Source organism: Vidua chalybeata, chromosome 1, assembly GCF_026979565.1.
Source record: "Vidua chalybeata isolate OUT-0048 chromosome 1, bVidCha1 merged haplotype, whole genome shotgun sequence".
NCBI classification, from domain to species: domain Eukaryota; kingdom Metazoa; phylum Chordata; class Aves; order Passeriformes; family Viduidae; genus Vidua; species Vidua chalybeata.
Window position 1 is genome coordinate 148,656,227 of NC_071530.1, and position 17,334 is coordinate 148,673,560.

The window sequence follows — 17,334 nt, forward strand, 5'->3', positions numbered from 1 at the left end:
GCAAACACCGGCTCACATTTGGCCACTCTCAGCCAGCAACCAGGGCCTTTCCTGCTGAGCAGATTTCCAGCCACTCTGTCCCCAGCCTGAGCCACTGCAGGGGCTTCTTGGGACACAAGGGCAGGACCAAGACCTGGCTCTTCTTGAACCTCACCCTGCTGGCCTCACACCACCCAGCCAACCTTGCTACATCTGCCCCCAGAGCCGTCCTAATCTCCAGAAAATCAACACTCCCACACACCTTGTTCTCCTCACAAATTTATTACTGAGGGTACCCTCCATGCCCTGGTCCACATCCACAGGACAGACACCAAACAGGACTGGGCCCAGGGGACACAGCTAGTGACCAGACACCCACTGGATGTGGCACCACTCCCCACCACTCTTTGGATGCGGCCATCCTGACAGTTCTTAACCCAGCAGAGAGTGCCCCTGCCCAAGCCCTGGGCTGACGGCTTTTCCAGGACTGTGCTGTGGGAGATGGAGTCAAAGGCTTTGCTCAAATCCAGGGAGATTCCATGCCCTGCTTTGCCCTCAGGCCTGAGGCAGACCATCCATAGCCCAAGGGACATCAGGTTGCTAAGGCAGGACCTGCCTTTCCCTAACCCACACTCGCTGGCCTGATCCCTCAGCTGTCCTCTCTGGGCCCTGTGATCCCCCTCACGATGATCTGCTCCAGAGCCTTGCTGGGCCCCGAGGTCAGGCTGACAGGCCTGCAGTTCCCCGCATCCTCCCTGAGGCCCTTCTTGGGCATGGCTGTCACACTGCCACCTCCACTCATCTGGGACCTCCCCAACTGGCCAGGAATGAAGAAAATAAAGGATCGATGAGAGGCTTAGCCAGCTCTTCCATGGGCTCCCTCCGCACCCTGGGGGACTCTGGGCCAGGCCCACAGACTTGGCAGTGTCTAAGTGGCTGCACAGCTCACTAAAGACTTCCCCCAGGGTTGCAGGGGGTCTGGTCTGCTCCCTGTCCCTGTGTGCCAGCTCAGGGGACTGCTGGTGCTCCAGATTACCTATCTGACACTCAACTAACTGTTGAAGCCTAAGGCAAAGAAGGCATTCCATAACTCAGCCTTTTCATCAACCCTTGAGACTGTATTCTCCTCATCCCCACACTGATTAAAAAAGGGCGATTTTCCTTGGAGCTCCGGTGTTCCTAATCTTTTTAAACAAAGAGTTGTATTGTCTTTTACAGTAGTGGCCAGATTAAATTCAACCTGCTTTTTTGCCTTTCTGTTGATCTTTCTACCTGGGGTCAGGGCTGGGACACATGGTGGGCTGAGTGGGAGTAACACTTTGGCATGGCAAAGGGCTTTCGTGGGGATGTTTAGGGGCAGACCACACAAGGTGGGACAAGAGAGAGCTGCAGGTCTTTGAGAGAAGAGCAAGCGTAGCCAAAGACAAAGGGCAGAAGACTAAAAAAGGCTTTTGTGAGCACGGTAATCAGCACGGAAACCGCCAGGCCTCAGGGACCACGGGCGGCCATGCCCAGCAGGCCATTGTGACCCGCGGTGACATCGTGCCCAGAGACCATTGTGACGCGGGTCTGTGTTGCAGATGTTGGGGATACATCACCCTGCACTGGCCAGTCCCAGGAGAGCAGCTCTCTGAGGAGGCAGCAGCTTCTCAGGACGCAGCAGCTCCCCTGGGTGATTCTGGCCTGTTCCTGGCAAGGAAACTTAAGATGTGGAAGCAGCAGGAGGCGAATGCCCATGGGCGGCCCCAGCAGGGGCAGCCACTGCTGTACAAACGGCATGGGCCAGCAGCAGGGCAGGGCCATGGCCTGCCACCCGTGCAAGCCGCACGTGGTGCGCCGCTCTGCGCTGCGACCCAGCCGTCATGGAAGCACCTGGGGCACTCTGAGACAGAGGAGCTCATCAAGGTGCAGGTAGGGCATGGGGGCAACACCTGCAGCGATCTGTTTGCAGGCCTGGGCCCGTATCTGCGGGAGAACAGGTCCATCGAGACCACCCCGAGAACCTCCAAGTGGCTAAGTGCCCACCAGGAGGGGCAGGGAATTCCTTCACCAGCCAAGCAAACTGCACGTCGCAAGTGGCTGTGCCCAGAGGATGAGGAAGCTTTGGTGCGTCGTCTGCGTAAAAAGAGGAAGGAGCTGGAGGAGATGGAAGACAAAGTCTATGAAGAGATGTTTAGAGCCATCTTCTCCTCCCTGGACGACCAAGAAAGACCCATGAAGTCCAAGTACATCCTCAGCGATGCGTCAAGCCTCACCCTGGAGCCAGCTGCAGGCCCCTCGGTCCCGCACAGCATTTGCAGTGTGACCAATGACGCTGCAGGAGAGACACAAACCGGCTCAGAGCTTGTGTCTCTTGACCAGTTGTTGGCCGACCTGTGCCCTGTCATGGAAAACTCGCTGTCTTGCAATGCTCTCGTCAAGGACACCGCAGATGAGGCAGAAAACAACATGGAGATTGCACATGCTGACCTCTTGGAAGGCCTGTGCTCTGTCTCTGGCAATTCACCATCTGGCGCCTCTCTCGACGAGCTCCTGGAAATGTGGGAGGAAGAGGAGCTCCATGACAGAGCAGCGGTAGGAGAGAGTGACAGCAAGCCAGAGAGCCTGTTGTCTCTCCCACTGCAAGAGGATGAAGCAGAACCACCAGCTTCTCCCATAGACAGCGAACCCTGCATCCAGCACCACAGCCAACCTCTCCGCACGGCATTGCTCGAAGACTCAAATATGTCTGTGAGTTGTGCTTTGCCTGCTGGCCATGCGGAGGAGGCCAACAAAGCAGGCACGGAAACTGGCCGTGCTCAGGCCGCCCCTCCCCAGGAAAAGCCCAGCAGGGATGAGCCGCCGGCAGGAGCTTGCCCGGCGCCTGCCCAGCCCCTGGCCCGCAGCGTTCCTGCCTGCCCCGCTGGCAGCGCAGCCGTCCCGCAGCCCCCGGCCCCACAGCGATGGCGCTCCATGGCCAAGAGGGCCCGGCGGGCTCTGCGCCGCCTTTTCTCCTGCAGCTGCCTCAGGGGGCAGCCGGAGGAGTGAGCCCGGGGCCAGCATCGGGACGGTCACCAAAGATGCCGGCTCATCCTGAAGATGCCCAGCTCCCAGGGGCAGTGGCAGCTTCCAGAGGCAACAGCACCAAGGAGAGAAAAACATTTGAATGCATGGATAGATGGATGGTGCCCAAGGCTGCCACTTGCCAAAGGTAGGTCCTGCTGCTGGCCCCTGCCCTTCACCCCCAAGCCAAGAGCAAGGCAGCCTGGTCAGGGAGAGCCAGCTGAGGAAGGATGACAGCGCTGCCCCCCTGTACACCCCACACAAGCTGAATTTAGACCCCGGATGCCTTTTCAGGGGGCATCCCCACCCTGCCTTTGGAGTTGAGAAATACTCCTTGGGCCTCAACCTTGCAGATAAATGAAGGTAAACCTATTCTCTCTTCATGTGGCAAATAGGGAAACGCCTCTTTGGATACCTGCAACAGGGCCTGGAGAAAGGTGTTAACCCCAGAACAACAACCGGGGGAAACTCACTTCCACAAGAACTACCAGAACCCCCAGTGCAGAAGCACAGAGTGAGGAAGAACCAATGAGACTGCTGGAACCAAGCATCTTGGACAGTCCTCTGCTTGATCCCTTGCCCACCCCAGCCCTACTCTTTCCCACACCCCAGCACCACTGGTCTTCCCCATCCCACCCCAGTCTTCAACTTCTCTCCCTTTGTCACTCTCCTCTGCCCCATCCATATAACTCCACCCCACATATCTTGTAAAATAAAATCCCCATTGTTAACTTCCGTAGATGGTCTCGTTGGCACCTTAATTTGCATACAAGAATTTTTCCCTAATCCCTTCCCAACAGGGCCACACATCTGCACACATCAATCAAGGTCTGGCCTCCCCAGTGCCCAACACAGAGGGACAGTCACTGTGTGGCCTGGTCCTGGTGGCCACACTAGTGCTGACACACAAGCCCAGGATGCCACTCTCCTCCTTGCCAACTTGGGCAAACACCGGCTCACATTTGGCCACTCTCAGCCAGCAACCCAGGGCCTTTCCTGCTGAGCAGATTTCCAGCCACTCTGCGCCCAGCCTGAGCCACTGCAGGGACTTCTTGGGACACAAGGGCAGGACCAAGACCTGGCTCTTCTTGAACCTCACCCTGCTGGCCTCACACCACCCAGCCAACCTTGCTACATCTGCCCCCAGAGCCGTCCTAATCTCCAGAAAATCAACACTCCCACACACCTTGTTCTCCTCACAAATTTATTACTGAGGGTACCCTCCATGCCCTGGTCCACATCCACAGGACAGACACCAAACAGGACTGGGCCCAGGGGACACAGCTAGTGACCAGACACCCACTGGATGCGGAACCACTCCCCACCACTGTTTGGATGCAGCCACCCTGACAGGCACCTTAATTTGCGCACAGAAATCTCTCCCTAATCCCATCCCAACAGGGCCACACATCTGCACATAACATTCAAGGTCTACCTCCCCAGTGCCCAGCACAGAGGGACAGTTACTGCCCTGGTCCTGCTGACCACACTATTGCCACTGGCCTCACCTCACTGCCCACCTGGCCACACACCAACTAATATTTGGCCACTGTTGGCCAGCACTCCCAGGGCCTTTCCTGCTGGGTCAGCAGTGCCATTGTGGCCAAGAAGGTCGCCAGTGGGATCCTGGGGTGCCTTAGGAAGAGCATTGCCCCGCTTGATCAAGTGATCCTGTCCCTCTACTCAGCCCTATAGAGGGACACCTGGAGTGCTGTGTCCAGTTATGGGCTCCTCAGAACAAGAGAGACTTGGAGCCCCTGCAGTGTGTCTACTGGAGAACAACAAATATGATTAAGGGACTGGAGCATCTCTTACAAAGATAAGCTCTGAGAACTGTGCCTGTTCAGCCTCAAGAAGCCCCACCTGAGAGGGGGCTTTTATCACTGTCTCTCAGGAGGGTGTCAGAGGATGAACCTTCACAGTGGTGCCTAATAATAGGACAAGAGACAACAGGTAGAAACCGATGCAAAGAAGTTCCACCTCAATATGACGAATAATTTTTTTTACTGTGCAGTGACTGAGCACTGAACAGTTTATCCAAAAAGGGTCTGGAGTCTCCCTCACTGGAGATATTCCAGCACTGCTGGGACACAATCCTGTGCCGTGTGCTCTATGATGACCCTACTTGAGCAGGAAGGTTGGACCAGACGAACCACTGTGGTCCCTTCTAACTTGATGCATTCCATGTTTCGGTGACATTCTAACTGGCTCACCCTGAAGTGGACAAAGTCTTATTTGACAAATAAAAGTCACCTCCCACCTCCTCCTAATGGAGAACAAAAAACTTTCAGCATCCACTAGGAAGGTAACATTGCAGGACACAAGAAATCCATGAAATTTCTGGATTGTGGAAAGGATAATTTTTTGTCACAGATCTTGGACAGGCCTGCTTTCTTTAATCTTTTGGAAACTTCCATCTGCCTAAAGAAGCACTGTTGCTATATGTCAAATTACTTTTACCTTGGTGAAACACATAACTTTTTGTACTGATCTGCTTACCCAGCACTTCAAAGTAACCGGAGTATTCTTGGCTGCTCTTTTATCAAGAAGAAAGATGGATGCCCTTTCGTTAAGGCTATAAAAATTAGTTCCTTGTACTTATGAGTCAGAGCTTTCTGAAGCAGCTTCCTCCTTTTTCTCATAATGGAGCATTCAGCTTTCATCAGCAGTGCTTCCACTAACAATCCTAAAACCAACAGCCTAAAAAAACCATGATGAGTCCTTACAAGGAGTCTGGCAGCAATAATCTTCTCTTAAATACAGACAGACCAGATAAATGCTGAGCTGGCCACAAATTTTCAGACAAACAAGAACTTGCTAATGATGGATTTTGAAACCATCAAAATGAAGAGGAATGGGGCAGCTGGACAACCAATCATTTGCAGGATTTCTCTTACAATATAACAGCGCCAAGCTCTGCTAGAAAAAAAATGTAGCAGGGAACTCAAGGTTCCTGGAAGAGTGGATGTGGGTGCCAAAATTTATGTGCCACTGTCAGAGGACATTCAGAAAAAAGTTTTGAGAACCCCATTCAGTTAACTCATGACCTCAAAGAAATCTGACCAAGTCCATCAGTCTTCTTTAGAAGACCAGGATGAAGAGAAAGGCCTTTGTGATGTTACGCAGAACATCCAAAAACATGGCCTATGTCTGCATGGTGAGAATAACATTCCTCCTCTTTTCCAAAGACCAAGTTTCAGAGGTTTTAACTTGTACCACAACATTCAGGAATCACAAGACTTGATCCCTTGGATCTCCTCATAATTGTCAATGTTCTATACCAGTTTTTAAAGAGATAAAAAAAAAAAAGAAAAAATCACCACACAAACCAGACATAACCTGTCAAGGAATGTTTTGCAAAATAAATTTCCACTTTGTCTAAGTACATTAAAAATTTCAGCCACAGTTGCCTAAAAATTAATTTATCTATGCACACATGGGTGGAACTCTCAATGCGTGGCTTCAATATACAGAATTGGTTACCCCTTTATGAAATCGGTAACATTTTCAAAGATTAAGTAACATTTTAGGCTTACTGAGTTTTTGATATAAGTTCATATCTCTTTTAAATCTCAGTTCAAATACAGACTATTTGCTCGAGACTTTTAGGCACTTACGTGCTACCAAAAACATGTCATGCAGAACATCTCAGTACAAGGGGATATGAACTGTTGTCGGCCATGCACACTTGTTGATAAGTGAGTGATGGAAATTATTATTTCTTAAATGGAAAGCAACAAATATGCCAAACAGAAGATGAATGACAGCAACTCAATCTACAAACCATATCTTCAGAATTCTATCTGTTCTCAGTCAAGAGAACAGGAAACTGAGATACACAAATGCAAACAAAGTTTGTTTTAGGACTCCAAGCAGAAATAAAATCCATTCTGAGAGGTGATGCTCTTTGCAAAAGGCTGTATATAATGTGTTCTTTGCAAAACACCAGAGGAAGGTACGTGCTGTATCACAGATACTATCAGTAGCTGGAATTCAATACACCCAAAGGCAAAGCCACAAAAATGACATTTGATGCCACCACCTAAAACCAGTATCTCATAAGTAAAATAAAAGGAGAAAGTTGCATTGAAAATTAACATTAAGAAATATGACTGGATGCCTCTTCTTCTTCATATCTGAAAAGCAAAAGCAATGTGACCTAAGCCAAGCATCCTATGTCTTAACAACTATACAGCTCCACATCTTCCTGAAGAAACAAATTCCTACCTTTTCATCTTTTCCCCTTAGTCAACCAGTGTCATCTGCTTCAGTTAGGATGAGTTTCAGCCAACACTCTTAGCCAAAACCCAATTTCAGTGACACACTAATCATCTAAAAAACCTGACCATCTGTGTTTCATGAAAGAGAGACGTAAAAATGAGTATTAGCAGCATATTGATGAAACTGCAAACCAATCTGTCACAACCTCCTTTGCAGTCTCACATAAAAAGCACAGTTGGCAGGAATCTAAAAAATTCCATGAGAAAGCTTCTGGAAGAGAAGAAACAACTGCTTCAAATAACTCAGTTGTCTGGAAGAGAATAAAAAAGGGAGTAATTAAAGCATGGAACTGCCAAACACTAAGATAACATGGAGACTTGGCAACCATCTCTCATGGCCAGTGAAACCAAACACAGCACTTGTGCTTCATATCCTCCGTTGACAATATAATACTACTAAGCAATAAACCCAGTGTGATTTCTGCATGTTTGGAGGAAGTAGATGAAATGTACTTGAGAACTTGACAATGATCAAACTTTTTTACCTTCACGAAGGACTCCATAACACTCCATAATATAAAGCAGGAACAGCTGTCCTTTATTACCAGGGAGAATGCTCTCCTGGCTCATATTAAACTTGGCATCCACTGTGACTACAAAGACCATTTCATCAGAACTTTGCATTTCTCCTTGTGGAACTTCTGAAATTCCTATTGGTGCCAGCCTCAAATTTCCCAAGATACTTTTACACTCAATCTCTACCACTTACAATGTTTACTCAACACTCAAGTCTCATCCAGGAATTTGCTGAGGACACATTCTGTTTCACCATCTGGATTTTTCATATATTGGATGGTATCAGCCTCAGCATCATCAAAGAATCAGCCATTTCTGCCAAGAAGACAAAGAGGTCAGTCAAGCTTGAGCTGAGGTTGGTAACTCCACACTGATTGTGCTCAACCATGTTCTTCTCTTTCACGTGTTTGGAAAAGCTCCATCATCTTATCAGAAACTCAACTAGGCTGAACAACTTATGCAACCCCAAATCTGCCTCCTTATCTTTCCTCTAGATAAAATACTAACTTTTTTCAGTCATCAGGAGCCTTCCTGAGTTACCAACCTCAAACCTTTTGTCCCTTCAATGTGAAAAACTCTGTCCTTCACCAGACTTCAAGAAAAAATTGATTGCATGACTTCAAAAATCACACCTGGATGCCATCACCTGTGGAATGCTACTCAACAATAAACTAATACTTTCCTTCAGAATTCTCCTCTCTACCAAAACACTTTTTCATGCCCTCCAGCATAATCTTTACCAATTTTTGGGGTTTTACTATAACTTCAGATATTTTTTCTTTCTCTTTCTATATGTTCACAGGACTAAACACCAAGTTCTCCCACAAGAAGTTGGGTATCTGCCTCATTTCTAGACACAATCAGGCACATCACAATTCTAGTATTGAACAAGAAAGATAAACTGCAGCATGATTCTCATTTCTGGTGCAAAATTTAAGCAAACCCATGAAAAGAATCTGGATTTGTGTTCGTCTACTCGTTACCATCTTCACTATTAGAAAACACAGCCTTCACTGATTACAACAAAAGTTACTGCCAAGAACACCAGTTAAACCTGTAATTGCTATCAGCTATATAAAAACACCTGCGTTACTTGAACATTTTTGAGGGTTTTGTTGAAAACTGGGCATAAAGCAAAATTATTAAGGAACAAGCCATTGCATTATATATATTTTTTTAAATAAACTGCTCAGCAAATTCATGAGATTTGATAAAACCTGCTTAACAGAACAGCAAGAAGCATGAAAAAAAAATTCCTCTGAGCAGTCAAACCAAACAAACTTGGGTTTTGAATAATGTAGCTCTGGGTCTTAATACAGAGCTTTTGTTACTGGAACAAACCAGACATTCCCATAGCTCTGCATCCTACAGTGAAGCAGTACCTGTCTGAGGAGAAATATGACAAGTAAGGCATGAAACAATCATCGTTCTCATCTATACTCAGCATCAAACAAGTTTTTAGCACAGACACTGCCTTTGGACCATCTGGACAGCAGGCTATCTAGCAAATCCAGTTTCCTATTTCTCTTGTTCCATATTGAACCTGTCTTTTGTCATGGCCTTCCTAACATTTAGCAACAATGAATTTTACAATTTTCATTATGTAGATTGTGAAAGGAAACTTCCTTTTGATTAGACTAAAATTTCACCACAGCTGAAGAAATCTATTAATACTGGCACTGTCTTCTTCTGAATATTAATCTTACTACAAATCTTCCTACAAAAACAAAGTTAATTTTAGTTTCCATTTTTCAGGCAGGTGAGATATGTATTCCATGTCCAACATATAGCAGAAAATGGATACATTCAATGACAATGATGATGCACTAGAAAAGCATACTGGTATTTTTATGATTACAGTCATTGTATAAAAATCAATATAGCTTTTTTAAAAATCTGCAATCAAACAAACAAATTTAATGGCAAATTAAAATCTACCACTGCTGTCCATGAATCACAGAAGCCCCTTCCCCGACTCCACAGCAGTAAAACCAGACTGGGTCCTCTTTTCCAGCATGGTGGATGATAAAAAATCATCCCAAGTCCTGTTCAACCATTGTTCAGAGCCTGTTACTGTTACTCATGGCCCCACAGTGCAATTCCCTGCAAACCTGACAGCACAAGCAGAACAAAAATAAACCAAAGATCTCCAACGTCCTGAAAGCTCTGCCACAGTGTAGACGCAGGTCTACACTCTCTTCTCTGGTGACTTTTTCAGTCATGCCACAGTGCTGCAGCTGCAGGTTCCTTACAGGGCAGACACTAAAAAAAAAAAGTCTGTTCAAAGGTGGGACCTGATGGCCTCACTCCAGTCACATCTTTAGCCTCCTCTGTGCTCAGACAGAGCAAACAAAGCAGCTGAGTCCTGGGCTCTGCACTAATGCTTAGCAAATATCTACCCCAAAGAGTCACAGAGTCATGGAACATTCCCAGAGACAAGGAGTGGGACTAAAAAAGTTGCAGAGGACCTTGGGTCATGTGGGGTTTAGGCCCAAATGAAGGCGTATCCAAGGCTTCCACAGGATACCCAGCCTCAGCCAAGCTGTGGTGCCAGGCAGCCACGGCTGAGGCTCCGCAGCAAGGAGTGTCTCACAAACCCACACCTGGATCACAGCACACAAATGTCCAGCCATGGGAAACCTTTCACATCAAACCTCACCAGAACACAAATAAATCACTAATTTGGTACAATTCTGTTATTTCTCCAAAGGCCCAACACTAACCTCACCAGCATAATGACTTTCTGCAGTACAGAGTGTGTGCCCACACACACTCATGCTGTACTTGGTGTCAATCCATTACCAATCCAACATGAAATAAACCCCACTGAAATCAAACAGCTTAACAATAAACACCAACAAAATGCAGTAAGAAACCCTCTTACAGTTTATTTCACACCCAGACTTCAGAATATGTAATACTCAAGATGTTATTGCTTTTTTTTTTCTGATTTTAATTTCCATGTGCTTTTCTGCATGTATCATTTCTTTGATTATCATGTCTAGCTTTGTTCTTTCTTGCAGTGTAAAAATGTGTTGGGATATTAAAATGTTACTAAGTGTGTACAGATGTATAGCTTCTATTTGAGCAGCTCAGGGACTGGTAACCATGGCACTGCTTCCAAGAATAGAATTATCATCTGTAACAGCAGTCATGCTGTGGCAGTTGACAGAATGGTTATAAATATATCTATTAGCAGCCTGAGCTGAATCTTTAAACAGCACTATAGGGACAGCAGTTGGCTAAAAATAGCTTGACAATATTGCATTTGAACACTTGTCCTCAGAAACACTTTGTCACATCCACAGAGCGAATTTCAATATTTTTTTTTCCTGCATTAAGCTGAAAATGAACTTCTGTGGCACACAGGAGACAGACGGTGTGACATTTTTTGACCTCCCTCGCTCCTAGAACACTACAAATAAAAGCACAACAGCAACAATCTTGAAAAGGCTGCTATAAAACATGAAGTGATGCCTAGAATTCAAAGTACATGAAGCAGGAGCAGAATCAAAAGTCATTTTTCAAGGAGGGAAAAAAGAACACATGGCAATCAAGAGCACACAAATAATCTGTGTGAGCTGCTGGAGTTCAGATTCATTCTAACACATGTCCATAGGAACTGGAACAGGGAAATGATGGCTACACAGTTGTTACTAATAACTGTATGAGCCACCACTCAATATGAAGAAAGAAAAATTGTCTCAAAACAAGTTTCTAAATTTAGAAGATTTCATGAATTCACACATACATTCTCAATAAATAGCTTTTGCTTGCTACTTTTAATATTTTCCTCATCTTTTTAATCCCAGTTGATACCAGTGCAGATACCACTGTGACCAGTTCAGCCAGCTGATGAAAAACAAACCAGTGTCCTTTATTACTCAGGGAAATGCTTGCATTTCTTTAAATTATCAAATACAATTGCTAATTGCCTAATAATCATCTGTACACTGGAAAATGTGACTCATAAAAAAAAAAAAAAAAGGTATGAATGATGAAGGTCTCTACAAAGAAAAAGATGTGCTCACAGAGTACATCATGTCATATAGTATAAAGTATTTTAGCTGAGAAGAAATCTCTGGAGGTTCTCTGATCAGCCCCACTCAATGCAGGGCTAAATTACAGCAGGTTGTTTCACTGAGCCAAATTCTGAAAATGGAGATTCTGCAACATCTCAGAGCAGCCATTTTGTGTCTGAGTGAACAAGAAACTCCCTAATATGTGACTGCAGTTTCTTCTGTTCCAGCTTGTTCCTACTGCTTGTAATTTGGGCAGTGCCCAGTGACAGACAGTGGGCACAGAATGAAACACAGGAGGTTCCTTCTGAACATCAGGAAACATCCCTTAATGATCAACCTGTTTCCAGCACAAACCCAAGCCACAGCCCCACACCAGGCACTATGTACAAAGTTAACTCCACTGCAGCCAAAACCAGCATAGGATGGAGCACTGGAATGGGCTTCCCAGGAGGCTGTAGAATCTGCCACCTTAAATATACCCAAAAGTGAACTGGACACAATCCTGGATGCCTGACTGCCTGAGCAGGGTAGAACAAAGACACTGTCTAGATTTGCCTTCCAGTCTCAGCCATTCTGCAGTTGTGCTACTGTTTTTTCACTGTGTATTTCCCAGATGAGCCCAACTCCCTTCACTCTACTCTCTGCCACCAGGTAACGCCCTCAGCTTCCTCCCCCTGGAGCTGCAGAAACCTCAGATCCCACCACATCCATTGTGCCCTCACTCCAGCATCTCCTTGCCCATCTTACACTGAGAACCCAAACTGGGCACAGCATTCCCAAGTGCTGACCAGAAGGGAAGAATCCCTGAGCCTGCTAACCACACATTTCCTGGTACATCCCAGCTGGAGTTGGCCTTCACTGGAAAGGCACACAGACACTGCTGACTGTTCCTCCATCCATCCAGTTTTTTTCTGCCATGACTTTCTAGCCAGCCAGCATCCAGCCTATGCTATTGCCTAGGGCAAGAGAAGTATCCAATTTTCTTTTATTTTAAAAGACTATATATATGTGTGTGTGCATAAAGTTTCATTAACAGTGGTTTTGAAGGGTATTATCTACATTAAAAATAAGAAATTAAACACAGCTTAAAATGCACTGAACTTGTGTTCTTCAGCAGTAAAGGTAAGACCTTTGATATATACTTCCAAATGCAAATGAAAAGACCCTAGAAAAGAAAAAATTATCTCCCAGCCAAAACTGAATACAGCTTCTGAAACAGGCTTGAATTACACCTTCCATCTTTCGTGATGATTACTTAAAGATGAACTACAACTTAAATAGAAGAAGTTCCACGTGTTGTATCCTTCTTAAAGCTTGGTTTTGGTAAGGGAATGTAATCTGACATTTAAAACTTAGATAATGAAAGTCAACTCCATCGTAGTATGAGACTTGAATATTCGGGGGAGAAAATTAAGCTCTTGGGATAATTAGAATTGCTGTTTTCATAAGGCATATGGATCAACTTGACCGTGGCAGTGAACTCAGGCTGCAAGGCAAAAAGAATTAACACTTCTACTCAAATTTGCCCATTATCAACTACACTTTCTTTAAAGTTTAAACACTTCCAATCTTTTTTCAAGATTTATCACAGGGGAATTAGAACATAGAGCACACATTACAACTGTGAACTTCTGAAAATCTACTGACAGTACTACTCCACATCTCTCTAGGATTTCTGCATATCTGCCAAGTGATATTACCACCACGAAGACTTTACTCAACCAAAGTGTGATGCTGAGGACTAAAGAAAAATCATATCAGATCTGGTAAGATACTTCATCAAAAAGAAAAAAATAATGAGAGAACAAGCCTTTAGAGCAATAGCTTGACTGATATCATTCCTTTAAAACATAATCTAGGTAACTGACTCTACAAATAAAACAAAAATTAAGTTAAACCTCTGTGCAAAGGAAATTAATTTTTGTTCCACTTAACTTCAATGCCAGCTACAAAAGTGCTGTTATTCCAAGAATGTAAAAGCTTTGATAAGATCTCCAATTAAACCTATACCACAAATGTAAACAGAATAATATCTGACTATTACTTTATGGCTCTGTCCTGGTATAAATATTTGGTCAAGTAGCATTTCAGAGGATCACGGAATGAGTGGAAGAGACCCACAAGAATCATCAAGTCCAACTCCTGGCCCTGCACAGCATCATTCCCAACATTCCCATCATGTGCCCTGAGAGTGCTGTCCAAACACTTCTTGAGCTCTATCAAGCTTGGTGCTGTAAGCACTGCCCTGGGGAGCCTGTTCCAGTGCTCAACCACCCTCTGGGGGAAAAACCTTTTCCTAATATCCAGTCTAAACCTTCCCTGACACAACTTCAGGCCATTCCCTTGGGTCCTGTCACTCACTGGTCACCACAGAGCAAAGATCTGTGCCTGCCCCTCCTCTTCCTCTCACAAAGAAATTATAACTGCAATGAGGTCTCCCCTCGGTCTCCTCCAGGCTGAAGAGAAAAGTGTCCTCAGCCACTCCTCATATGGCTTCACCTCCAGAACCTTCACCATCTTCTTTACCCTCCTTTGGATACTCTCTAACAGCTTTACATCTTTCTTATATTGTGGTACCCAAACCCACACACAATATTCAAGGTGAGGCCACCCCAGTGCAGAGCAGAGCAGAACAATCCCCTCCCTTGTCCAGCTGGTGATGTTGTTCCTGATGATCCCAGGACAGGGCTGGTCCTTTTGGCTGCAAGGGCACTGCTGACTCACATTCAATTTTCCACTGACCAGGATCCCCAGGTCCCATCCCACAGGTGCTTTTCAGTCTCATTCCCTAGTCTGTCTTGTCCTAGATTGCAAGGCAAGATGTATTCAATTGCCATCTGTTAGGTGTGGCAGTTATCTTCTCTTAATTGGGCAGTACTGAATGTCACTGCATGACTGATAAAAGTTGCAGCATCCCATTGTGAGATGCTCCACCCAGAGAGAGGAGCCAAGCATTTCTACCTGGATATAATCTTGAGTTGCTGGAATACCAGCACGGCTTTTTCTGCACTGGATTTCCCAGAGGAACAGCTGCCTTTTCCACTGCAGGAACATTACACCCTTTTCTACAGGATCACTGCTCCAACAGAACCACACCTGCCACTCCAGGTGGACTGCAGCCAACACCCTGACTAACAGGGTGTCAGGTTGTATTCTGACTCTGTCAGTGTTGTTTTGGTTCGCTGCATTGTTTATCTTTTTATTTTCTTCCTTAATAAGGAACTGTTATTCCTGCTCCCATATTTTTGCCTGAGAGCTCCCCTTAATTTCAAATTTATAACAATTCAGAGGGAGGGGGTCTACATTTTTTTTTTTTTTCTTTCCATTTCAGGGGAGGCTCCTGCCTTCCTTAGCAGACACCTGTCTTTCCAAACCAAGACATGTCTGAACATCCAGGGCTGCCTATCCCAGATGCAGAATCTGGCACTTGCCCTTGTTGAGCTTCCTCTGGCTGCTGATAGCCCAGTCCATTTGTTCAGGTCTCTCTGTGAGGCCTCCCTGCCTTCGAGAGCATCAACAGCTCCCCTCAGTTTTGTACCACCTGTGAACTTGCTCTGTGTCTCTTCCAGTCGTGTGACCGAGACATTTATGAGATGTGAAGAGCACAGGGCTGAGGATGGAGCCCTACAGAAGCCCACCAGTGACAGGTCACCAGTCTGATGCCACCGCTGTCATTGTCACCCTCTGTGCCCGACCCCTGAGCCAGTTGCTCACCCATCCCATAATGTGGGGCTGAACATTTTGTCCAGAGGGACACCATGAGAGGCAGTACTTAAAGCTCTACTGAAATCCACCAAAATGACATCAGCTGGCTTCCCCTGCCAAGCTGGGTGGGTGACCTGCTCATGAAAGGCAACCAGGTTTGAGAAGCAGGACTTTGTTCTCGGGAAGCCGAGCTGGCTGTGACCAATGACTGCATTGTCTTCCAGGTGGTTTTCAGTGCCTCCCAAAATAATCTCCTCCATAACTTTACCTGGCACTGAAGTGAGACTCTCATCAAAATGTCTTTTTCTCCTCAAGTAATTTGTTGCATATATTCCCTTAGAAATAAAAGAAGAATACCAAAAGTTGCCTGAATTTATTATAATTTTATCAGATAGTCTAAAATTAATCATTAGCAAGTATCAATTGGCTGGCTCCATTGACACAATTGGTTTTGATTGGATAAAGCACAAGCTACTGAAGCCAACAGAACTACTGAAGTTCAACACAGACAGAAAAAATAAAAATAAATTAATTTAAAAAAACCTTACCACTGTTTGATATAACAACTTCAGAGCAAACTAACATTTATTCCGAGCTGTAGATGACTATATTTATGGGTGCTGTGTTTTATCTCAGTCACAGTGCCATCTGGTGACTATTTATACCCTTATACATTTTAAATAGATGGTATCTTTTAGGCTCATCCAACCACCTCATGTCATCCATTAACCTCCTCCTAAGTCTGATCTGAAAGTGAGGACAGGAACAGTTCTCTAGGAAATGGAATGATTCCAGATTTCCATTTTGCATGTTCTTCTTGTGAACTTAGAAGTTCATTAGGAACAGAGTGAACTTTAAGCACTAAAGTATATAAATATTGCTAAAAAAAATAAAATTTCTATTGCTGGAAATGAAGAGCATGGTCTCACGAAATAGATGGAAGGGTTTGCTTTTTGTTTGCTTTTCCTTGGAAATTGGCCTCTAAAAGCCAGCTGTGCAAGGACAAAGAGCACAAACTGCCTTTCAAGTCGTGCTGCTAAAGCTACCACAGCTTTCATTGAAAAAGTGGTGGCAGATACATACATTTAGTGAAGATAAATCAGTATTGATCAGCTTACTGTGTCCACATATGAAAAATTCAAATAGACTTCCCAGGCTTGTTACATGTTTTCTCTCTTTTAACAATTTACAGCAGTTATGAGCCAGCTCTGACACTTTGATGAAAGCAGCAACATGGGAGAAAGATTTATGTTGGTGTTAACCTTTATTTTTACCCTTTCCCCAAACTCACAACAAATATTCCCATCATTATTCACCCTTCAACCCTTCCCGCAACAAAATAAGTGACAAGATTGTCATATATTGCATATCTATAAAAGACAAGCACATATTATACCTGGCACTGTTTTTCCTTAATAAAAAAATGCTGTATGAAAAATACCTGATTAGAAGTTAAGGCAGTATGGACAATTCCCCAAAATCCCCATGGCAGGGAGACTGGAACCAGAGAATCTTTAAGGTCCCTTCCAACCCAAACCAGTCTATGATTCTATGCAGCCAGAAACTGTTACAGTAAGAAGGAGGCAGCTATTGGACACAAATTTTAAATAGGCTGCTGTCTCTCCTTCTTTCTGGAATAAAAGGACTCTATGAAATATTACACTTATTTCAGGCTTTCAACACGCATAACCAAGTCCATATAAAATAAATGTACATACCTGATGAGTTAGAAAATTAATTAATATTATTGTTTCTTATGCTTACTGATACTACCTCAATTTTCAGTCCAA

The 17,334-nt window shown here is 45.0% G+C and overlaps 2 protein-coding genes across 4 annotated transcripts in view; one reads left to right on the forward strand and one right to left on the reverse strand.

Moving 5' to 3' along the window:
- Positions 1–17,334, reverse strand: part of TRAPPC9 (trafficking protein particle complex subunit 9) — a 451,119-nt gene that overhangs the window by 337,171 nt on the left and 96,614 nt on the right. The window lies entirely within an intron of this gene.
- Positions 1,607–3,756, forward strand: LOC128793673 (uncharacterized). Its single transcript, XM_053953074.1, has 2 exons — positions 1,607–3,169; positions 3,417–3,756. Exon 1 carries the CDS (start codon positions 1,687–1,689, stop codon positions 3,004–3,006), a length of 1,320 nt encoding a protein of 439 aa, XP_053809049.1. The 5' UTR covers positions 1,607–1,686; the 3' UTR covers positions 3,007–3,169; positions 3,417–3,756.

What these genes read in the sequence shown, in the direction of transcription:
- LOC128793673 (XM_053953074.1), top strand. Translation starts at nt 1,687, where the DNA reads ATGTGGAAGCAGCAGGAGGCGAATGCCCATGGGCGGCCCCAGCAGGGG.